Source organism: Loxodonta africana, chromosome 2 (genome assembly GCF_030014295.1).
Source record: "Loxodonta africana isolate mLoxAfr1 chromosome 2, mLoxAfr1.hap2, whole genome shotgun sequence".
NCBI lineage: Eukaryota > Metazoa > Chordata > Mammalia > Proboscidea > Elephantidae > Loxodonta > Loxodonta africana.
In genome coordinates, this window is record NC_087343.1 from 53,121,662 (window position 1) to 53,146,535 (window position 24,874).

Genomic DNA, 24,874 nt, shown 5'->3' on the forward strand with positions numbered 1-24,874 from the left:
TGGGGCAGTTCCACTCTGTCTTACAGGGTCGCTATGAGTCGGAATCGACTTGACAGCACCGGGTTTGGTTTTTGGGTTTTTATTATAATCATAAGTTACTTGGTTTTTGTTGTTTTTTTTTTCAAAAAATAATACCTATTACAATTTTGGCTGTTTTGTCATAGTCTTACTTACTGTTTTCTATATTATAACCAGTTAAAATGTCTTTGAACTTTTATGACTGAAGTAGTAGTTTAATACCACTGAAATGGATTTAATTATTTTTTATGTTTGTGTATGTGTCTATTAGAATAGCTGGAGGCAAATGCTAATGTCTGAAGTAAGAAAAGACAACTAGTGAATTACTCACTTATTTGCAGTTTTAATAAGATACATATTATAGACACGGGCTCAAATAAAGTTCTTATATTTGAATCATCATTGTTAATCTGAGAAAGTGTTGGCTAAATATTGCTCCCTAACATGAATTCATCAAGGCATATCTGTGAAATTCAAACATAATTTTATCTATTTGCTGCTGATAATGGCTGTTAATTAAAGCAAAATTAGTAGGCTAACTGACATAGATTAAAGGATAATTTGTTAATTGATTTTTTCCATGACAGATATTTTACATTGTTCATACAGTATATGACATTGGTGTTAGGGCTAGTGACTAGAGTTAATTAACATGCAATAGCAGTAGAAGATCTTCTAGGTATTGAGCCAGTCTTCCTAGAATGTAATCAGTGTGCTCTTCTCTGTTTCTGTATTTCAAAATGCACTCCTAATGTTTGCATCATTAGTTTATAAGCAATAATACATAGATAGTATACTAAATTAGTGTTTCCAATTCTATGTATGTGTGCAAGATTTCCTTCAAATCATGACTGTAGACGCATTCCTTAGAGCCTGAGCTGTTTGTTTACTCCTGTGCCACCTACTCCTATGGTATTTCCATGCCTCTTTTTCAGAAAGTTGCCAATTTGATTGCTCTATATGTGGCTATTCTGTAGCTGTGCCATGTTGCTGCTTCAAGTTGCTCACCAGCCCCAAATCTTTCTTTCTTTTATAAATCTCCTACTTGGCTGTGAACTTGGACTTGAAGCTTCATTTTTTTTTTCTTTCAGTAGCACCCTGACTTTGGGAATGTTTCTAAACTTGAGAGTCTCTGTTTCCTCAACTGTAAAATGAGAGCGACTTTACAGTGTTTTATTAAATGACATAGCTAAGTTCCTGGTACAAAATAGGGGTTCGGTAAAAATCTACTGAATGAAGAAAGTTCACGTCATCTGTTTCATAGCTATCTTCCAAGCTTTAGTAATTTTTTTCGCATTTTATAAATACATTTTTATTGATACGAGTACCTCAGATTTTATCTCAAAGTCAGAGAGGCAAATCTACTTTTTCCTTGTTAATCACATTGATTAGCATCACTAATCACTGTAAAGCATACTGTGTATTGCCAATGATGTCTCAATTTAAAAAATTCCCTGGGAACACATCTCCATTTAATAAAGTTGGCTTGGGTGCAGGCGTGATAGAGAAAATTCTCTTTCCCCATGCAGGTGAACCCCCAAGGGAGCTGTTTCACACACTGGCCTCCTGTAGGCTTGCTGTCTCCTGGCAGAGCTACCACGGACTGTGCTGGCTGGACATAGGCACTGCCTGGGTTTGTCACTGTGTGCCTTCTCTGTTCCTGTGCTGTAGACCATTGCCAAGAGGCAGAAGCCAGGCCCCTCTGCTTGGGTCCCTTTGTTTAGAGTAAAAGGGTGGAGTTACGCTGGGAAGGGAGTTTGCATCTTAGAATAATGCATTCCTCTGTCTCCTATATTATTTCCTTCTGTGAAAACCAACCAAAGTGTGTCTTAGAAACTACTCTCTCATTTAAGGAGGAGGTAATCTCATGCTATGTGATACGGATGACATTTGTAGTAATATTTAAAAACCATCTGTCTCAGGCCTTTGAAGCTTTCGAGAAATACACAGGCTACAAGTAGTAGCTGGTATGCCAGTGACGGAACATTGCTCTGGGGATTGTTTTTAGTAATCGTTTTATAGTTTGCTTTCTACCTATAAGCAGGGCTATAGTATTTTATGGGGTTCCCTTCCCCTTTGTAAAAATGAACATATGAGAGATTTCCTTGCACAAAGAGCTGTCAGCACATTTAGAGCCAGCGTGAGTCAGACCCGGCTCTCCCGTGCCAAATACACCCTTCTGTCGTTGGAGTCAGCCCAGTCCCGCGTGGACCGCTCCTGCTTCCCACAGTGTTTGGCTTCCTTCTGAAAAGATGAGCGCTAATCTACTCAGGCTTCACCCCCCTTTTTCATGTTCTTCTTGTTTCGGTTCTGTGTTAAGTGCTGTGATCAGATTTTGAGGTAGATGTGGAATATATTTTTTGAAAGTAAAATACATAAGGTATTCTACATCATACGGAGGCTTGTTTTCAGTTCATTTCAATAAAATGTGTTAAGGGCTATTATGGTTTGCACCTTCCACTGAGCCAGAGACTAAAGGTACATACCAAACCTGTTGCCATCGAGTCACTTCTGACTCATAGCGACCCTATAGGACAGAGTAGAACTGCCCCATAGAGTTTCCAAGGAGTGCCTGATGGATTTGAACTGCCGACCTTTTGATTAGCAGATGTAGTTCTTAACCACTACGCCACCAGCGTTTCCACAGGTACATAGAGGAATCAAATAAAGTCTGTGCCATGAGGAGGTTTAGATTCTGCATTAAATTTGGAAACCAGGCGGCTAAAAAATGAAAATCTTTAGAAATGAGAGAGATGCATTTGAATTCCTCCTACCCTTTTCTTTCACCCATCTACACATTTCTGCCTGACCATCACTTCCTTAGGAAACTTTTCCCTGTACCCTTTTGCAAGTCATGCCTCCTTGTTTTATGGTGTCGCCTTCCTGCAGTGCATTTATCACAACAATAATGTTCATTTATTTTGGTGTTTTCCCCCCGGACTAGAAACTTCCTGAGTTCAGGGACCTTATTTTTATTCATCCCCCTTGTGGGGGGCGTGCAGTAGAACTTCAGTAATCATTTGTGAATGGTTGATTGAGTGGATGAATGAATCCTAGCTATTATTGACTGGCGACAACTCATTATTGAATTCAGGTTATATTACTTCTTTTCACTATGAATGTGAATGTCATTTCTGTCAGTGGCTCATTGTCTGTCATATTTATAAAAACTCTTGTGTGTCTTTGAAAGTTCTCACTTATTTTGTAGAATTTTTAGTCATCATTGGATGATAACTCCGAATTACTCCCCCAGAGTCGTGTGTGATTATTGGAATGTGTCAGGGTGGTGCATGTTTGAGAAGGAAGGGCTTGGCCCTGGAGCTACCCAGGTAGAAATGTTGCCAGCATTGATTATTAGTTCTGAGTCGTTTTTCTAGGTGGAAAACTTATCCTTTCAATTCTAATGACTTTATTTCTAAGCCATTATCCTGTTCCGGCTACTAAATGACAGCATCCAGTAAAGAAGCTCCATTGATATTTGCGATTTTAGGTATCAGGGTGGGTATAGGTGATGAAATGATGCTGTTGCAATTAGATTGGCATTAAAAATGATGTGACTTTGGATTCAACTGTGAATCAACACATCAAATATGGTAAAAAATGAAACCTTTTTTTTAACATTTTGAATTTTGAGAAACTTAATGTCATTTTGATATTTTCATTCGGTCTTTTAAAATTGACATTCTCATGTTCTTCTTTCTCTGTAATATTCTGAGTGCAATTTAACTGATGATTACCTTATCTCAGCTTCACCTTTGCTCCTTATCTGTCAACCTTTTGTTGTTTTTGTAGGAATCGCCCTTTCGAAACTCAGGTAGCACAGTTTCCTCAGTCTTAAAGAACTATGCGGACATTTTTTTTTGCGGGGGGAAGGGGGCATCAAGTGTGGGTTGTTTGGGGCAGGGGTCCATGTGAGACACTAGGTTACTGCCATCCTGGAACCAGTTGCCTTTTCTGTCCTGAGACTGCCTAATATAGAAATACTTCTAAAATAGAGAGCAAAACTGATATTTTAATATTTTAAATATTCTAATATCAAGGAAATTAAATATTTTTTGAGTTGAGAGTTTGTCCAACAAAGTTTAAAATGTTGCATAATTTATAAGGTATGCTTTTTATTTTTATTTTATTTTATTTTTTTGATTAAATCAGCCCCATAGAGTTTCCAAGGAACCCTGGTGGATTTGAACTGCCGACCTTTTGGTTAGTAGCCATAGCACTTAGCCATGATATGACCAGGGTTTCCAAAGTTTAAAATATTGCATAATTTATAAAGGATGATTTTGATTAAATCATTAAAATATTAAGTAGTTTCGAGTTTTTTCATATCATTTTGTTTCAGAAATATGTTTATGTTAACTTTAAAAAATAGTCAGTGTGATGAGACAAACCAGAGATTTTTATTGATGTAGACAAGAGCAAAAAAAATCGCTTAATTTTATTCAACCTGACTGAATTTACTGAGATCCAGTCTTCTGGTGCACATGTTAATATTCAGTTGTTGAAAATTGTTCCTCTTCTCAAGTGAAAACCTGAGTCACTTTAAAAAACCTAAAAATTTTGCTGTCCTGTTGTTTCGGCAACTCTGAACCAAGCAAAAATACATTTCTAAAAGGGTTACCTCATTATTACAGGAACTCTGCTTTGATAACCAATATAAGTTTGCAAAATTAATGCCAAGTAGAGTTAAACATGCCACATTTCACAGAAGTTGCTTTGCTAAGGGAACAAAAGACAGTGGAAAAAATAACCTTATTTTCTTATTTGGCCTTTAAATACATTTTGTGATTGGTTTAAATTGATTGATCTCTGACTTGGAGCAAGGGCTGGTGTTCTGTTGCATGTAAGTGTTACTAAATATGCCGCAGGAATTTAATTTATTCAATTGTGGAAATGATAAAAGCTACTGAAAGGCATCTGGACCAAGGAGACCTAGGCCAAGTCCTGGACCCAGTGCTGTGTAACCTAACCAAACAAAAAACCCATTGCCCTCAAGTCGATTCCAAGTCACAGTGACCCTCTAGGGCAGAGTAGAGCTGCCCCACAGGGTTTCCAAGGCTGTAACCTTTATGGAAGCAGACTGCCAGAGCTTTCATCTGCAGAGCGGATGGTGGGTTCAAACCACAGACCTTTTTTTGGCTAGCAGCCGAGGGCTTAAGCACTGGGCCACCAGGGATCCTTGCTGTGTAACTTAGGCAAATGAATAGACCTCTCTGAGTAGTTCCTTCCCTGTGAAATGAGAGGACTAGATAGATGGTCCATTTTATGGCTCTAATTCTATGAGTGTTATAGGAGTAAATTTTATTTTTCTTTGCAGTTTGGAACACTAATCCTTTTGAATTACTTCTTTTCTGTTCGGTACGATTATCTCCTGAAGGCATCTTCCATCCATCTTTTCCAGATTAGCTGCCTCAAATGTTTTTCCTTCTCTTTCTTACTGATAAATTTGGACTCCTTCTTGACACTGATGACAACTTTAGTATCCTTCTTGTCATCTTGCAGTCTTTAAACAGAAAAATGCTTATTGGTTTTTAAAGGGGGAAAAATGTATACATAAGGACTGGTGCCTTTTATTAAATGTTCATTACCCGAGCGAATTTGTTTTAGAATGTAGAATAGGAGAAGTAGAAAGGAGCTAAATGCGTTTGAAAATGGAAATGCAGTTGAAATTAACCATTTTAAACATTTTCGTAACGGCATTAGAAAGTGTCTTTGCTTGTCTACTACTAATTAGGGCGTGTACCTGGGTATATTTCCTCTTCTGAAACTGAAATCAGTTTATAAAAACGTGATTTTTAGAATCATCAGTACAGAGTGTAGAAGGATTTTAGCCAGATTTTGTTTGGCCTAAGTTTTATCAATTTCTATTTCTGGAAGAAGCCGCTGATTATTAACCAGTACTTTAGTAGCTATGAGTTGTTTTGTTGTTGTTGTTAGTAGCTGAAGTATTTATCCAATGCCCAGACATCATTGATGTATTTTTGTGGTTATCTTTGAAAGTAACTTTTATGCTTTTAGATAAATATCAATAGTTTCTTTGGTTAATAATGACTAAGGGTGAAATACAATAGATGAATTAACTGCATGAATTTAGGCATATTAATTAGAAGCCAAGGCAGTAACTATGAGGAAAAAGGCAGCCTTTGGAGTTTGGCTCACACCGAGGCAGTCACTTTATATGTTGATTTTATGTTCAGAAATATGTTGAGCAAGAAAGATGAGATCTTGTCACAGAGTAATCAGAAGTTTCTTGCCATAGCAAAGCTCAGCGTGAAAAAGCACAGGCGGCCAAGTGACTCAGAGGAAGATGTCAGAAGACTGGCCTGAGACTGGTTTCTCGTGGAATCCAACGAGCCTCTGAGCCTCTATAAGTTTGTTTCTTCATCTGGAAAATGAAGGGTTTGCGCTAGGTAATTTCTGACTTCTGTTACAGTCCAACACTATGAAATCAAGATCATGTTATGTACGTATGTTTTTCCATTTCCAAAGCCTTCTATCCTTTAGTTGGCCTTTCAACAGTGATATCAAAACAAAACTCTCTTCATTTTGATTTTTTTCCCCAATTGATTTATCTTTTACTCTTCAGCCCCAGAGACTGAGTACGTTTGTCTATTGAATTTGAGTCCAATGAAAATGTAAGATAGGTAATACGTTTGCCTGAATAGGGCTGGCTTCAGTGAATCTGGGAAGTCTGTTAGAGTTTTTCAATTTATTTATATGCTAAAGAAGACAGAGATGAGTGAAGAAAGGGTCACTAGACAGCTTTTTGTTTGTTTCTATAGTGAAGATATGATTATTGCAATCCTAGTATGGTAACCAAAAAAAAAAAAAAAAAAAAAAAAAACCCATTGCGGTCGAGTCAATTCCGACTCATAGCGACCCTATGTTTATTATCCTTTTCAGATACAATTTATTTTGGATGGAGTCATTGGGAAAGCATAAGGTATAGTACTCAATGCTTAGGTATTTATGTGCAGATAAAAAAAATCAATTATATGTTTGCTTAATTACAGAACTGGACCTAATGATTTATCCTTTTAGGTATTAAAACTTGAAAATACAGGGTGTGTATAATTCCTTATCTGGTTACATTCTAAATTTAAGAAGGTCTGAAAGTGGAAACAAAATTATTTTTTAAATTTGGCCCACACGTAATTTGGTGGCAAAACTGATCTGAGCTGGCATGAGGTTATTTCTAGGCAGGTAGTAGGAGTACTCCTTACAGATGTATTATTGTGTCTGATGAGGAGGACCCATACTCTGTTCTCTTTTGGGGGTGTTCTGTAAGATATGCACTATGTTACCTTTCTAAATTATAAAAAATTCTGAATTTGGAAACAAATCTGGCAAATAGGGTTTCAGTTCAGAGGCCGAGAGCTGTGTCATCACAAGTATCCCCAAAAGATTAGCGTGTGAGTACAACAGTGGCTTCTTTTTCATTATCGCTGGCAGTTGACATACAATGCAATAAATAAACAATACTTTAGTGATGGCTCCTAATAAAAGTAGGAATTAGTACCTGAAAAAATGAACTACATACGATGTGGAGGAGAACCTTAAAAAACACAAAACATATGGTAGTGCTTATCTACGGAAATTAGTTATTTGTTTAAGTTATAAATGCAAACGGTGTTTCATACAGATTTGCAAAAACTGGTTGTGAGAAATTCTGAACAGAGATAGTTGATGTGCAAACTGATATTTGCATTGGAAGCTAATTAAAGCACTGCTTGGAAACATTCAGTATGTTGCTGAGAAATTTGGCGGTGAAAAAGTAGTAGTAGTAGAAATTGTTATTTTAATGACAAATGCAAGTGACATACAATGGCTTTGACTCAGCACCTTGTATCTATTTTCTATTTTTTTGTGAGTAACTATAGGAAATGAAACTGTGAATAGTTTTCACATAACAGTGCTTTTTTTATTTCTGATCTATGGTCTTAGACGACTGATTCAGAACGGGTGTAAAACTTGCTGCCGACATAACAGATGGTGCCTATCTGATCTCTTGTGGGCAACTTGACTTTTAAAAAAGAATGGAAAATTCAAATTGTTAATTTCAGTACTCTAAACAATTTTTTTCCCCTTAACTGGTAGCTCTTTCCAATGTGTAATATCCACCCTGCTCCTAGGAATATACCACAGGAGCAGATATGTAGTATCTTGACGTTAGGTATAGTACCCTTTACTGGGGCTGTGTTCATGGTGGGCAGATGGGAAATAGACATACTGAGTGAATACCAATACATTTTAAATGATACACTCTTTTGCCTAAAAAAATCCTTTTTCACATTTTATAATTCCTGATGAAATAGTTCCCCACCCCCCCCCCCCCCCAGGCTTGGTCAATAAGCGTATTGTCTTTCCCTGAAAAATCTTCATAGATAATTGTGGTTTGGTTTAGCTCCCAGCAGCCCGCTCTGAGCTCTGAGGAAGATTGCCTTCTTCTGAGCTACCCGATCTTTCTTCTGGGCAAGAGACATTTTGGGATGATTCCACCTCTTCTTTTTAACATCTTACTTAGGTTTCTCATAAACTGGATCCTCTTGTATAACAACATGTCCTTTCTTATACATCTCCTCCATCGTGTCTGGAGTTACGGGGTTCTTTGTATATTTAGAGAATTGTTTCTTGTAAGCATGTTCATCTTCTTCCATTAAGTAACGCATATTATCTGCAGTGTTCTCACCAGTGATGTGTTTGTTTCCAATGTGCCTCTGGACTGAACTGCTTGTTTTCTGAATCATAACCAAGGATTTGTCTGGCATTGTGAGGGATAAACAAATCTCCATCCAGAGCTTCTTCACAGCCCTCAAAATGTTATTTCTATGGGTAGTCCTGGCAAGCCCTGCATCCAAATAGCAGGTGAAGACACCAGGTTGACCATCAGTGCTTTTCCACATTGTGTTCATCTCTGGTTACCTGCACTTGGCCATCATAGATCTTGTCCACGCTAAGCCTATTGAGAAGCCTGCAGGCCAGCAGTAGGTCAGTACAATATGCGGCAACATAATTTGTCAGGCCAACTTTCACACCAGACGTTGGGAATTCATGAGCATAAACTGCACAGAGTATCATATTTCCTTCTACAGGGGCATAAGCAATCTGACAAATGGTATCTCTGTTGTTTACATGAACTATCTTGTATTTGGGTACATTGTACTTATTTTTATCCTGAATTACCAAACATTTCTGAGAATAGTAATCAGTTTTACCCTCTCCTCCTCTTCTAAATTTCACTTGGTATCTCTTGAAGTAGGCCTTGTTCTTGACAACTTTCACAAACCCCATCCTGCGGAACAGAAGTCAGCATCCATGGCTCGCCACAGACCTACAGGCCCAACAGCTCTCTCTGCAGAGCAGAGGGTGTGTGGTGTAGAGAGGTAATTCCTGGTGAAATAGTTTTAAGACTTTTAAATGATTCCCTGATGATTGACTTTTTAACTTAATATTTTTTTTTAAATGTCATTGCTGTTACATGCCACCTATTAGGTTCCGGCTCACAGAAATCTTATGTACAACAAGACAAAATGCTGCCTGTTCCTTCACCATTCTCACAACGTTGCTATGTTTGAGCCCATTGTTGCAATCATTCAGTCAATCCATCTCATTGAGGGCCTTTCTCTTTTTCCACTGAGTCTCTACTTTACCAAGCATGATGCTCTTTTCCAAGGACTGGTCCCTGCTAATAACATATCCAAAGTATGTGAGACAAAGTCTCGCTGTCCTTGCTTCTAAGGAGTATTCTGGTTGTACTTCTTCCAAGGCAGATTTGTTCATTCTTATGGCAGTCCATGGTATATTCAGTGTTCTTCTCCAACACCATAATTCAAAGGATCGATTCTTCTTTGGTCTTCCTTACTCATTGTCCAGCTTTCACATGCATTGAGGCAGTTGAAAATACCATGGCTTGAGTCAGTTGCACATTAGTCCCCAAAGTGATATCTTTGCTTTTTAACACTTTAAAGAGGTCTTTTGCAGCAGATTTGGCCAATGCGATGCTTCATTTGATTTCTTGACTGCTGCTTCCATGGATGCTGATTTTAGATCCCAGTAAAATGAAATCCTCGACAACTTCAACGTATTCTCCATTTATTGTGTGTGATGTTGCTTAGTGGTCCACTTGTGACTTTAAGGGCTATGGTATGCCAGACCCAAGCTATGGTAATTTCATTCACCTCATATGCATTTGAAAGCTGGACAATGAATAGGAAGACTGAAGAAGAATTGATGCCCTTGAATTGTGGTGTTGGTGAAGCGTAGTGAGTATATCATGGACCGCCAGAAGAATGAACAAATCTGTCTTGGGAGAAGTACAGCCAGAATGTTCCTTAGAAGCGAGGTTGGTGAGACTTGGTCTCACTTACTCTGGACACGTTATCAGAAGGGACTGGTCCCTGGAGAAGAACATCATGTTTGGTAAAGTAGAGGGTCAGCGAAAACAAGGAGGACCCTCAATGAGATGGATTGACACAGTGGTTGCAACAATGGGCTTAAACATAGCGACTATTGTGAGGATGGCTCAGGACCAGGCAGTGTTTTGTTCTGTTGTACATAGAGTCATTATAAAATGGTACTGACTCAAAGACACCTAATAAAAACAACATCAACATATTTACTCTGATGTAAAATTAAGTCTCCTGTCCTATTTTATGTTCTTAGAACTTTTTCAAATTGCAAATGTCCTTAGAATGGCTGGTGGCTAATAGTTTTTTCTGTCTCAGACCGACTGAACAAAGACAGTTAAGCTCTCTCTGCTTATCTTTGCATTTTGTACCCTGAGAAATTTTGTCATTGACTTGTTGGGAGCTAGAAGTGTATCTGTTTTTAGATATACTTTCAATGGGTGTTGGAGTTTTTCTTTTTTCTCCAGTGATTCATAGTGCCACAATTCAATGATGCCAAGACACAGTATTCTTTAATGGTGTATTGTTGGGTTACCTAGAAAGGGAAGCTGAGATTCAGTGGGGATGGGGGAGATGGGGGTGGGAGAATTGTGCCTATTCTAAAATCCAAACCAAAACAGGCAAGATTAAAATATGTAGAATCGAGTGTTAGACAAACTATATTCTAGAATCTCAATATGATTTGCTTCTCTACAGCATATTGCTGTAATAGAAATTTATCATGGACAAAAATTATGCAATTACTGGAAGAAAATTTTTATAAGGCACGTTGGTGGTTGCTTCTCTCAAGTGGTAATGCTGTAATAGGATCCCAGTATACATTTATTTGGCTCCTGGTAGCTACCCATATTTTCTGTAACTTAAACATATTTGCATGACCTCCAAATATTGACATTTCAAGACCTTGAAGTGCTCTTTGCTGTTTGTGTAGATTTTAAAATCAATGTTGCAAATATCAAGTGTAACTAACATTTTCGTAGGTTTGGGCATTAACAGCACATGTTAAATTACTGATGAATGTGCTTGAACCCTCCGCACTTAATGTATAAATGGAGACAATGTGACTCCCTTATTCTCACTGTACAACCTTATACAGTATAACAAGATTCCATTATAATGATTTGTTTCATGCAGGGGCATTATAGGCCAAATTATGTCCATTAATGTCTATGTAAAAATGTGTCCCATGAGTCAAAGGCAAATGTTATGCATCTCTTCCAAAATCAAACATAAACAGTCTTAAGTTGATTGGATTTAGGTTGTATATCTTTGATAAGACATAAAATATTTTCTATTCTACCATATTTTAAGAGTCATTAAATGTACACGGGAAGGGAGCTGTACTTATATTTTGAGCACCTCTTAGTATACAACATGCATATATTTTGAGCACCTGAGACACAGCAGCAAATAAGATAGACATAGTCTCTGACCTTGGAGAAGTTAGATATAATGGGGGAAAAAAAAAGAGCTGTAGTGGTACAATGTGGTTAAAGCACTCAGCTGTTAACCAAGAAGGTCTTTAGTTTGAATCTACTAGCTGCTCTGAGGGAGAAAGATGTGACAGTCTGCTTACTTAAAGATTACAGACTTGGAAACCCTATGGGGCAGGCCAACTGCATCCTACAGGGTCACTATGAGTCGGAACCAACCCAATGGCAACAGGTTTGTTTTTGGTTTGGTTTGGGAAAAGAAGCACTAATCTCATAGTCACCCAAGTTACAGAGGTGACAAGGTTTACAAGGGATTAGTAAAGGGCCCTACCAAAGTGATAGGGGGACTTAACCTTGTCTGGTGGTGCAGTGTTTAAGCATTTGGCTGCTAATCACAAAGGTCATTGGTTTGAACCCACTAGCAGCTCCGAAAGAGAAACATGTAGCAGTCTGCTTCCTTGAAGATTACAGCCTTTGAAGCCCTATGGAGCAATTCTACTTGATAGGGTCACTATGAGTTGGAATCCACTTGATGGCAGGTTTTTTTTTTTTTTTTTTTTTACCTTGTCTGGGTCAGGTGGGACACTGGCGTGGAAGCTGGTAGAGAGAAAACTTGAGAAAGTGAAATTTAAACTAAAGCCTGAGGTATGAATAGGATCTAGCCAGGAGTCCACCCCCATTTCATTACTGAATATTATGTTATTTGAAGTATAGAATATAATTTTTACATTAAATCTAGTAACTTTCCCTATTATTTTTTTAATAAATTTTATTCCAGAAAAATAACAGGAAAGCAATCATCATCCAATAATCAGTGAACCAAGTAATCTCCTCCCAAAAAAGCATATTCCGCTCCCCACAATAAGACCCATACAACTGTAAATGCATATAGAGTGGCTTAAGTGCTACGGCTGCTAACCAAAGGGTCGGCAGTTCGAATCCGCCAGGCGCTCCTTGGAAACTCTATGGGGCAGTTCTACTCCGTCCTGTAGGGTCGCTATGAGTCGGAATTGACTCGATGGCACTGGGTTGGGTTTGTTTATACTATTTTTACACACACTTTTCTGTGCATATGTGTGTATTTGTATGTATATTATTTTGAACAAAAATGGGGTTGTAGCATTGATAAGTGTTACATCCCTTTTAATGGCTGCAGCGTTTCTTTGTAATGGGTATGCTATTATGTAGTTATTCTTGAGAGGCTCTATTCTTGAAAGTTATCTCTAACTTTTCAATAGCCCAGAAGTATTTTAAGCCAAGTCTACTGTGTTTATAATATTGATTTAATAACTTTAGCACCTAAATTAATCTGAAATAAGGAGACATTTATCAGTTCCAGAACTTCTTTTCTTAAGTTCACATATTAAAGATGGTTCAAATGAGAATTTGAGGTTCAGACATTAAACTTACTGAGATTTAGATTCCCTGTCAGACAGATTTCATTTGTATCCTGTGAACAGGAATCATTTGCATTCTTAGGGAAGGAAACATTTACATTATTATCAATTTTCTATAACTTCACTTTTATCCCTAGAGAGTGGAAAAAAACAGAGGCAATCAGACAGCCCTTTACTTTAGAATTAGGTATTCACTGGAGGGTCAAATAAACAATTCCTAGCATTTCACTGGTGGAACACCCAGGGTCTTTTTTGCCCACTTTCAAATTCCGGGCACTTTTTCATTACAGTCTCCTTCCTGTGATCATACATAATCTTCAAAGGCAATTCTTCACGACAGAAAGCTGCAGCATGAATGTTAGACATGTAGGCCTCCTTGGGTTTGCGACTGTGGAACGATGCACTGTTGAGGGTTCCCTGGGTGGCACAAATGGTGAAGCGCTTGACTACTAGCCAGAAGGTTGGTGGTTCAAACCCCCCCCGGAGAGTCCTTGGGAGACAGGCCTAAGATCTGCTTCCCAAAGTTCACAGCCTTGAAGCTCTGTGGAACAGTTCTAGCCTGCCCGTGTGGGGTCGCCAGGAGTCTGAATTGCCTTGTCAGCAATGGCAACTAACAACAACTAATGTGGTAGTTTTTCTCCATAAATTTTTATAAGAAGTCTTGGATTGGATTCACTTCTCTGAAGCTAGAAAAACAAAACCAAGAAACTTCACCAGATTTCACCTTCAGTACCTGTGTAATTGCGTGATTCTGTCTAGCCAAGGCTCCAAAAAAATCTGATAATTTTCCTAGCTGGCCAGAAAGCAATCTTTCTCACGATGACCATTACATCTGGGAGCCTATCAGCCAGGAACTAGGGCAGTTTTTCTGGAAGGTGTTTGTAAGTGCTAGTTCCACAAATAAAGTCAGTCCTTGTTCCTTAATGGTTGCTTGTCATTCCTGATTAGATGAGATTCATTTTCAGATATGATACTTCAGATATAACCTTGGTTGCACAATCAGTTTGTCCAGTAACATCCTGGCAGAAAGGGAGGCCACAGTCTTATTGAGCCTGTGAAATTAGTTATAAAGCCAAGAAATGCATGAACACTCAGTTTCTGAGATTCCAGGTTGTGAAATTTTTGAGGGATCTGTGAGGATTAGATGCTGTTTAATTTAGTTTAAAAACCAAAACCAAACCCCTGGCCATCGAGTCGATTCCGACCCCTAGTGACCCTACAGGACAAAGTAGAACCGCCCCACAGGGTTTTTAAGGAGCGGCTGGTGGATTTGAACAGCTGACCCTTTGGTTAGCAGCCATATCACTTAACCACTGTGCTCCAAATTTAGTTTAAGTTTACAAAATTGAAAGTCAAATATAGCTTAAAAAAAAAAAGACGATAAAGGTTTTCTTTATATGTCTGTCAGAAAATGAAATACTAAAACAGCATCAGCTTTATCCAAACAAAAACCACAATTAAATGTCCCTCATAAAAAAAAAAAATTTTTTTTTTTTCTTTTACATTAGTCTTACGTAATTCTTCTTTCCTTGGATTTTGGGTCAGCAGTCTGCCTTAATGGAGCTGACTGCATCCACACTAAAAATCTACATGCTAACCGTTAGCTGAGACAGACATCTGTTCAAAACTGGTATTGTAATTGTTTTCTTAAACTGCCTTCTTTTTTGGGGTAAAACCATACCATACACATGGCTATCTTTGTGTTGGAGTTCTTGAGGGGTGCAAATGGTTAACACGCTCGGCTGCTAACCAAAAGACTGAAAAAGTTGATAAACAGTGAAAGGCTAATGGATTGTAGTAAACGTTTATAAATAGGATCCTGTAGTCTAAAAGTGTTGGCACTCTCGTATATTTAGCTGCTGTCTTTCCAGAGGCTGTACTACAAAAAGAAACAAGAAAGCTAATGGATGGGACTGTGGCTTTCCAAATCCAAGTTCATATACCTATGCTATTGAAACAAAGTAAACTCAGTGCCTACCTAGGATTGAAAAAGTATTTTAGCCACTAGGGGAAAAAAAAATGGAGCCCTGGTAGCGTAGTGGTTAAGAGCTCAGCTACTAACCAAAGGCTGGCACTTCAAATCCACCAGCCGCTCCTTGGAAACCCTATGGAGCAGTTTTGCTCTATCCTATAGGGTCACTATGAATTGGAATTGACTCGACGGCAAAAAAAAGTTCAACCTTAAAACAAATGACCTTAACTTTGGTGAACAGTAAAATAATAAAACCTGTGCACCTGCAATTTTTGTTGCAAAGTTTATGTATATGTGTCTAATTTATTACAATTGATTTTGGTCATAATTTCTATAAAATTTATGATAATTATTTAAATCCCTAAATAAATCACTAATATATTCTGTACTTTAAAATAATTACACAAAAATTATAAAATTAAATCAAGCCTGTATGTCTACACTTAGTTTTTAATCTTAATAGCTTGTAAAGATTCACATTAAAACGTCTCAAACAGTTTAATGTGTCTGTGAAATTAATTAGGATGATTTCTTTTGCAAGAAACAAAAATACTTGATTCTGGCTTAAACAGTAAAAGGAAACGTATTTGTGCATTTGAAAAGAACTTCACTGATAAATGCAATTTAAGTTCGGTCTGTTGGAGACTGTCTCTCTGAAACTCCCTAAGTTCATTGTCAGTCCAGCTTCCTCATGAGTGTAAGAAGGTTGTTGATTTTGTTAGCTGCCCTCAGGTTGGCACCCAACTCATGGGGACCCCATGCACAATGAGACCAGACCATTGTGATCCATAGGGTTTTCACTGGTTGATTTTCAGAAGTAGATCACCAGACCTTTCTTTCTATTCCGTCTTAGCCTTGTTCAGCATCATAGCAACCAGCAAGCCTCCCTGACAGACTGGTGGTGGCTGTGCTTGTTGAGGCTCATTGGCTGGGAATCGAACTCACGGTTCATGCATGGAAGGTGAGAATTCTTCCACTGAAGCCCCACTGCCCCTGTAAGTAGGTTACCAGCAGAAATTAGGGCTATATGCTTCTTCATTCATACCCAGAAGGGGCTAGTGTCTGTTCCACAACCATTAAATGAAAGTCCCAAGCTTTACTGTGATGAGTCACCCTGAACCAACCCTGAGGCCAAAGTGCAGACCAGCATAGACTTAGACCATGCCCCTTTCCTACCGTAGAAATTGGATGGGTTACTCTGATTGGCTTATCCACTCTCTCAACACTCCCACTTGGGAGAAGGAATTTCTCTGTGCAAACCTAGGAGCTGTTGTGCAAAACCGGGAAGAGAAGGTGTGGAATGTAGAGGCCTTGCAATGTCCATCACAGACTTATTTTGCTTCTGCTTGTTTTTGTTTTTTTTTTTTTGCGGGGGTAGGGATTTGGGAGAAATCATTCTTAATGATTATTTCCTCTCATTATACAGTTATTTTCTTTCAGTTGTTTCATGTAATCCTCTTGACAATCCCAGGAAGTAGATACTATCTTACAAAATTAATTTCCTTAGGGGCACTTAGCTAGTAAGTTCAAATCTCTCCTGCTCCAAAGCCCGTGCTCTTTCTCCCATGCTCCTCGGGTTATAAACTAATTCATATGTGCATAGTAATTCTGTGATGAAGGATATTCAGAGTTGGAAGATCAAAGAAGTTATGAATTTTTAGTAATTATGGATTCCACCATTATTTTTGTAGTATTCCTACTGTGTGTTAGGCATATGGTACATGCTGGAGAGAACAATGATGAAGAAAGCCAGAGGTGCCTTCTACCCTATGGATTTAGTGGGGGAACTAGACATTAATAAATTAATAAGTGTATGATGACAAACCGTGTAACTGCTGTATCATAAGAGCTGATCAAATCGGGGAAGGGTGATCAGAAAGTTTTTCCTAACGAGGCCATGTTTGAGTCATCCGAAGGACGGGTATGAGTTAATCAGGCAAAAGGGAGTGGGTGGAAAGTATCGGCAGAGGGAACATGGTGTTGAAGAACTGAAAGTCCTTTTTGTTGGAGCAGAGAGAGAACGCAGGAGAATGGTGCAAGGTGAGACTGAGACAGGGAGATGGATAGATCCTATAGTGTCCCCAGAATATATTAAGAATTGTTTGATATTCTGTTAAATATTTGAGAAAGTTGCTGGAGTAGTAGTGTACTCTCACAATTATCTCTCTAGATATTTAATAGTATTTTCTGAAAACACATATTCTTGCCTCAGCAAAGCCTTACTTCAGTTAGTTATAAAAGTTTTTTCCATTATAATATGCACTATTATATTCAGTTTTTCTAAGCTGTGTGTATCATTTAAACTTTCTATAACCATTTATAACTTGAACTTAGATATAAAATAGTAAAAGCACTTATGTTTTAGTGAATGTTGAACAAAAGAATATTTAATTGGTTATGGTTGCAAGCTGCAGAGAATAAAAGTCCAGAGACATCAAACTTTTGGAAAAGAAACATGGAAATAATATTTAGATATAACTGATTTCTTGGATGTCAGTTTTCAGTGATTTGACATCATCTAAAAAAAAAAAAATTTTTTTTTTTTTTAAGCACTACGCTTGTCTTGTTGGAATTGATTTCTGTCCTCTTTATTTTTGTTTATAACAAAAAAACTGGGAGAGGCAGAATTCTATTTTAATGTAATGTTGGGTCTTGCATGGGACTAAGACAGTGTATAAAAGAAATATTTCCATCCACTAATTTCCTTAATAGTATAAATAAAGCATGCACCTATGTTACTAATCAAAGTGGAACTTAGGCCTTTCCAGTTCAACCCTGTTGAGAAGATGGCTTACTTGGAAGTCTAAGCATTTGATTGATGGTAAAATATTTAAACATAGAAGGTACTAACTTGGCCATTTTCCTAAAAACAATTAAAACACACACACATATCACTTTTGTTTCTATTACTTTACTTGCTGAAAGTATATAACTTAAAAAAAAACCAAATAAGTTATTAAGATAGGGACACAGACTATTGAGAGGCTAACTTACTGTTTAAGGAGCCCTAGTGGTGCAATGGTTAAGTGCTTGGCTGCTAACCAAAAGGTCGGTGGTTTGAACCCACCCAGGGGCTCCTTGGGAGAAAGACCTGGTGATCTGGTTCCGTAAAGATTACAGCCTAGAAAACCTCATGGGGCAGTTTTCTGTCCTTTAGGGTCTCTATGAGTCAGAATCGACTTGAAAGGTGTCAGGTTTGGTTTTGGTTTTAACTTTGTGTTTACTGGGCAAACATCTTTATCCTTTTACCTCTGTAACAACAACAACAAAAAAAGTAACAGGTAGTGTAAATTGCCCTACATCAACAATTTAGTTCACTGGTGGGTAAGATGTGCTTTCTCTTCTGGAACGAAAACTTTATTCTCTGGTTCCATGTTCAACGGTACTGAAGAAGGGTCTCTTACCCCACTGCCGTTGAGCCAAATCCGACTGAAGAAAGACAGGGCCAGGTATCTGTAGAGTTGATATTAGAGGCCTTCAACGAAACAGGCTTGTTCATTGCAACAAGTTCCTGCTCAGCCTTTTTTCATACCACTCCCCTCTTTTGTCTGGGAGAGTCGACCTTCCCCTCCTTACATATACTTTCAAGATAGGCGTAGGTTAAATAACAGGTTTTATGTGTAGTGTTCTTTTGACTAGTAAACTAGTAAGTATTTTGAAATGCTAATATTTTTACTCTTTTGTATTGAAAATAACTGGTTCTTCCCTTTTTTTTGGAGCATCTCAGAGATCTTCTATATTGTCATTGAAGTTCAGCTCATACCATCGAGAGTGCTAAATAATGCCACTGTCACCCCCATAATATAGATTTGAAACTGAAAACTGTAGAGAATCCACAAGACCTGGACACTCAGAACTCATTCTACCTTTGTCTATAACAAAAAACATGAGAATGTGATGAAAGGACCAGGGACTCAACATGCATCATGGTGTGTACCCACAGGGAGAAGTGTTGGCTACCAGCATTTAATCATTTTAATCAGATTTTTGAACACTTGCCCAAGTAGTAGATACTCTGCCAAGGACCGTCATGATATACCCTCAAGTAATTTTGGAAGAAGATATGATTTGTTCATTTATTCAGAAGCTATGTATGGATTTATAAGTCACTGTGTCAGGGCTCTGGGAATATGAGGATGAAAACATTGGTCTGGTCTCTCCCTTCAGTCTAAGAGATAGTTAATGTCAAGATGAGGTGGGTACTTAAGGGAAGGAGCTCTGAGTCTGCCTGGGGAGTTGGAGAAGTTTTGTAGGAATTTGTCTTTGAGATCGAGTCTTGAAGGAGGAGTGGAGAGTGCTCCAGGGAAGGATGTGTAAGAGTAAATAATCATGATGATATTAATGAAGCAGCTGACTGGCAAGTGAACATAAAAATTTCAGGCCTTATAAGCATTTTTGCTAGGGGGGAGGACTGCTTGCCATTAGTAGCAATTTTTTGTTGCTAGTTTCTTCATTTTGCTTTTTCTCATGTAAAGTCTGATCTAACTGGAAGAGATGAGAAATAAGGCTACAATTTATTGGAGGATAAGATACAAGGACATTGTGCAATAAAATGTTGGTGATTTTTGCTCTGTCACAAATGGGTGTAGTTGAAAAGTATGAGCTTACGATTCAGTAGTGCTGAGTTTCATTACAAGAATAAATGACCTTATGAATCATTTTAAGTTTAGAAAATATGTCAGAAATAAACAAAATATAAGATTAGGTAGCTATTGAACACCTGAGGGTGCCCCTAGGAAACTCCTTGAGGAGCTCTTGGCTAGACAGATGCCTTTGGTTGGGCCAGATGTTTCTCCTCCATGTTCACCAGTAATTAACTACAAGACAACAAGCAGGGCTCCTGCGTACGTACTACTAGCTTCCTCTGTAACCTTTCAAAGGAATTAGAGTTGGATATAACTGTTTTGCTCAATACATCTTTTTCACAGTTCTGTTTTTTCTTCTTCTTTTTATATTTTGCTTAAAGTGAAAGTTTACAATATAGGTCAGTTTCTCATACAAAAACTTATACACACATTGTTAATGTGACCCTAGTTGCTCTCCCTACAATGTGACCGCACACCCTTCCTTTCTACCCTGTATTTCCCGTGTCTAGTCAACCAGCTCCTGTCCCCCTCTGCTTTCATCTCGCCTCCGGATAGGAGCTGGCCACATAGTCTCATGTGTCTACTTGAACTAAAAAGCGTACACCTCACCAGTATTATTTTATGTCTGATAGTCCAGTCTAATCTTTGTCTGAAGAGTTGGCTTCGGGAATGGTTTTAGTTCTGGGCTGACAGAGAGTCCGGGGACCATATTCTCTCCGGTCCCTCCAGTCTCAGTCAGACCATTAAGTTTGGTCTTTTTAACTAGAATTTGAGTTCTGCATCCCACTTTTCTCCTGCACCATCAGGGATTCTCTGTTATGTTCCCTGCCATGGCAGTCATCGTGGTAGCCTGGCACCATCTAGTTCTTCTGGTCTCAGGCTGATGAAGTCTCTGGTTTATGTGGTGCTCAATACATTTTTGAGATAATAGAAATAAATTACAGAGTCTAGTTTCAAACTTGTGATTTTAGAACCCAGTTTTTTTATAGTGCTGTGCATATTGACTGACCTGAGTTTTTCTGGAGAAGCAGCTCGGTTTAATTGTAATTTAGCCTATTCCAAAATTCTAAAGGCGTATTTTCCTGAATCTGAATTCAGAGCTTGCTCCAGGTTTTTTCTTTGTTCTCAGGTTCACCTTCTTTCACTTTCATTTCTCCACACTATTTCTGTCTGCTTTATAATATTTATTATGTTCAGTACATAATAACCTTACTGTGAACTCTGTTTCAGCTTGGTTCTTTCCTCATTTTTTGGCCCTACCTATTAGTCCTTTAGTTTAATCATCCATGTCTGCTTGTACTAGATTGTTTCCCTAAGTACTCTGTAAGCCACAAAGTGAAACTGATCAGGATTTTATGGCCCTGGTGATTTTCCTTCTGGTATCCTACCAAGAAAATGCTATAGCACGTAGACCTGATAAATTATTTTGTAGGGCTTTGGCTTTCTATTTTGTGTTTGAAAAATTAGATATGGTCATGAACATGGAAACATGTGGTAATGTCATGAGCATAATGCAGTAATAAAATAAAGTCTTCAGTGTTAGCATTGGTATCTGGTAAATGTGATATTGTATTTTTAGTAAATTGAGTTCTCCAGAGAACGTTCATTCATGTAAAATCTCACTTCTGTAAATTTTAATTGCTTGTGCTGGAAGCTGAACTAAAATTACTTAGCGCCTGCTGCTATGTGTCTGGTATTGTCCTAGGGGCCTTACACCTGTTAAGTCATTAAATCATCACAGCAGGCTTGTAAGGTAGGTATGATTTCCTCCGTTTTACTGAAGAGACATTGAAGCTGGGTGTTTTAGTAACTTTTGTTAGGCCACCCAGCTGTTAAGACTCAAAGTTGGAATTTGATTTCTTTCTGTCTGTCTCTAACTACAACAGGATCCCTAACTGGATATAGACAAAGGAGTGAATTAAGGCTTCATTTTACATTTAGAAATCAGTTTGGATGGCAAAAAAAGCCAACTACTTTTGGTTCAGATTGTGAACTGATGGGGATTAATTCAGTTTGATACTGAGTATAATCTGTGATGAGGTGGCAGGCTTCCATCGGGTCAGATGGTACTGCCAGATCAGAAGGGTTGGTCTGCTCATCAGTCGTTTTATTTCTATAAAACACAGTTCTACTCTATAAGGGAGAGAATCGTGGGGAAATAAATCCATATGGGTCATCATGTGTATTTCCCCCAGCTTTTATTTGAGGCACAGCTGCCATGGATAATATCTTCTGATCCTTGGCATTTGATTCAGGACCACCGTTCCCTAGGAAGTATGGGGTCCAACATCTGCCGCTTGTTCCTGCTGATTCTGGTTACATACTGGACCAGTGATAATTTGCTTAAATTTTACTACTGTAATAGCCTCTTAGTTTGGTTTCTGTCTTCTTCAGTCCCTCCTAAATATTGTCTTTATCAGAGTAATTCTTTCAAAATACTGATTGTGCCTTTAAATGCCATCATGCTCCACACTCTGTGATTCCATTTATGTATTATTCTTGAAATGAAAGCAATTAGAAGGATGGAGAACTGGTTCATGATTTAGGGATGTTGGAGTGAAGGAATGTGGGTTTGAATCTAAATGATAGCAAGAGGGAAATCTTTGAATGATGGAATAGTTCTGTATCTTGTTTGTGGTGGAGGATGCATGAATATATACATGTAATAAAATAACAGAGTATACACATACTCTACATCAATGTAAATATTCTGTATCCTGTTCTTTTTTTTTTTTTTGAAGTTGTACTACAGACACATAAGATGTTCGCCTACTGGGGGAAATTGAGTCAGCCATACATGGGATTTCTCTGTACTCTCATTGCAACTTGATGGGAATTCATAAATTATTTCAAAATAAGAAGTAAAAAACAATTGCTATGGTGTCAAACTATTCAAGTTAATTTGTTTATCATATTCTTATATGTAGTTTAATTTTCTCTGTTTCCCTCTGAATTAATTGTCCAAATTTAGATCCTCTGATTTTTTTTTCTACCCAACTCTTGTCATTAACACAGTGTTTGGCATATACCAGATTATAAAAACAAATGCTTGTTGAGTTAATAATTGAACAATTGAATATGTTTTATGAATGAACAATGTATCAACATCTGGCCTCCTTGTTAATCATCCCTTTTTTTTTTTTTTTTTCCTACTCATCTACTTAGTCTTTCTTGTATCTGTCTCATCTCTTTCCAAAGACTGAGCAGCATGCTAAAGACTTACTAGTGAGGTCCTGGGGACCTGACCTGAATTTGAGGGTTGCATTGCCTTGTGAGTACAGTCACAAAGGCCTAAGTCCAGTTACAAGACTTAAAAGGGAGTTACTTTTCAGGAATATGACTTAGTATCATAAGCCAGGAAAGCCAGGGTGTAAACTATGATGAACTTTGTCCATCCATCTGTTTGGTGAATATAGCATATGTACTTCAGTGTTTTATGAAAATCAATTTCAGACCTTCTGCCTTTAGCTATTATTATTTTTGGTTCTATAAATTATTCAAACTATAATTGTAGTGTTGTCTATTTCTCCCTTTAATTCTGTCTGGTTTTGCTTTATGTATTTTGATATTCCCTTAGTAGGTGCATGTGCATATATGGCTGTCTTCTTCCTGATGAATTGGCCTTTTTATCATTAGGAAAAATTCCTTTTTTATCTACGGTATTATTCTGTCTTGAAGTCTTTACCATTAATTTAGACATTTCAGTCTTCTTATGCTTACTGTTTGCATTCTTCTCTCTCCTCCCTTTCTACAACTGTAATTATACATATGTTTGTTCTTTTGTTAGTGCTGTCCTAGTTTGTGATGGTCTGTTTTTGTCTAACTCTTCAAATTCGATAATGCTGTTGACCAATCTCTTTAAGTTTCCTGATTCTTGCCTTATCGCCAGTATGCATTAAGCTCATCAACAATTTTTTTTTTTTTCCATTTCAGATATTGTATTTTAAGTTCTGGAATTTCACTTGGATCTTTTTATAGTTTCCATTTTTTTTTTCATTCATTATAAGCATATCTTTTTCTTTACATCCTGAAGTATACTTGTAACTGCTTTAATACCCTTGTTGGCTAATTCCAACAGTTAGGGTCAGTCTCCTGTGATTATCTCTTTTCTTGAATGTAAGTTACTTTTTCCTGTTTGTTCATACATCAAGTAATTTTGGATTGTATACTGCACTTTGTGAATGATACCTTGCATAGATGATTCAGTATGTTCCTTCAAAGAGAATGGATTTTTTTAGTGACTCCTCAGTGGTGAGCGGCAGCTTCATTCATCCATTTAGAAAGCTAATATTGAACAATTCTGTATGCTAGGCACTAACATAGATGACTGAAATAAAAATACAAATAGATATAGACCCTAACCTCAAGAGGCTTGTAGTTATTTTTCAAACAACTCAATCATTTGAACACAGTTGATAGGCCTTTTACATTTTATACATACACACAAGTTGTATGTAAAGTACATATACTGATGAAAGATTGACCGATGAAAAATACTTATTAGTCATACTTTCATCATCATATTTTGCTAATTCTTTGAAGAAAAGGACATTTTTTAAAAGCACAACATATTGTGAGGAAGAATGTTAAAAATACATATTTAAATTCTTGAGTTCCATACTAAATAGGAGGAATAATTTTTTTGGGGGGGGAGAGAAAATATAATTTTATGAAATCATCTGAACAAACAACAAAAAATGATCATAAATGTAGGGATATTAGACACTGCTGAAATGAAAAAGACTTATGCTAAAAATCATCACTGTTGGGAAGATGCATTTGTATTTTAAACCTGTTCTGGAAAGGCATTTGGACTTAGTGAATGTGAATGTTACAAAACCTGTTTCCTGTGTCAAATATCAAAGTAGTTTTCTAATCCATTTTGGATGTTATTTGTTTATACTTGTATCTATATAAATAAATGGGTAATATTGGATTAGTTTTTATTTTCTAAAAGTGTACCTGTCTTAGCAGTAACTTGATCCCTTTTTTCCCTCTTTTCACAGTGTATCCTACTCGATACATGTATCTGAAGATTACCCAGGTATGTTTTCTTCTTCTT

The 24,874-nt window shown here is 37.5% G+C and overlaps 1 protein-coding gene and 1 pseudogene across 5 annotated transcripts in view; one reads left to right on the plus strand and one right to left on the minus strand.

Annotated features, from left to right (window-relative positions):
• Positions 1-24,874, plus strand: part of PARP8 (poly(ADP-ribose) polymerase family member 8) — a 197,950-nt gene that overhangs the window by 77,892 nt on the left and 95,184 nt on the right. For 3 of the 5 annotated variants that reach the window (XM_064271870.1, XM_064271877.1, XM_064271879.1), the window contains exons 4-5: positions 16,080-16,187; positions 24,819-24,856. In XM_064271870.1, the coding sequence (XP_064127940.1) occupies positions 16,080-16,187; positions 24,819-24,856 (146 nt within the window). Of the gene's footprint in view, positions 1-16,079; positions 16,188-17,853; positions 19,156-24,818; positions 24,857-24,874 lie in introns of those variants that run through there. The other 2 variants (XM_064271882.1, XM_003408024.4) reach the window with 2 other exon arrangements.
• LOC104845714 (large ribosomal subunit protein uL18-like) lies at positions 8,386-9,341 on the minus strand (annotated as a pseudogene).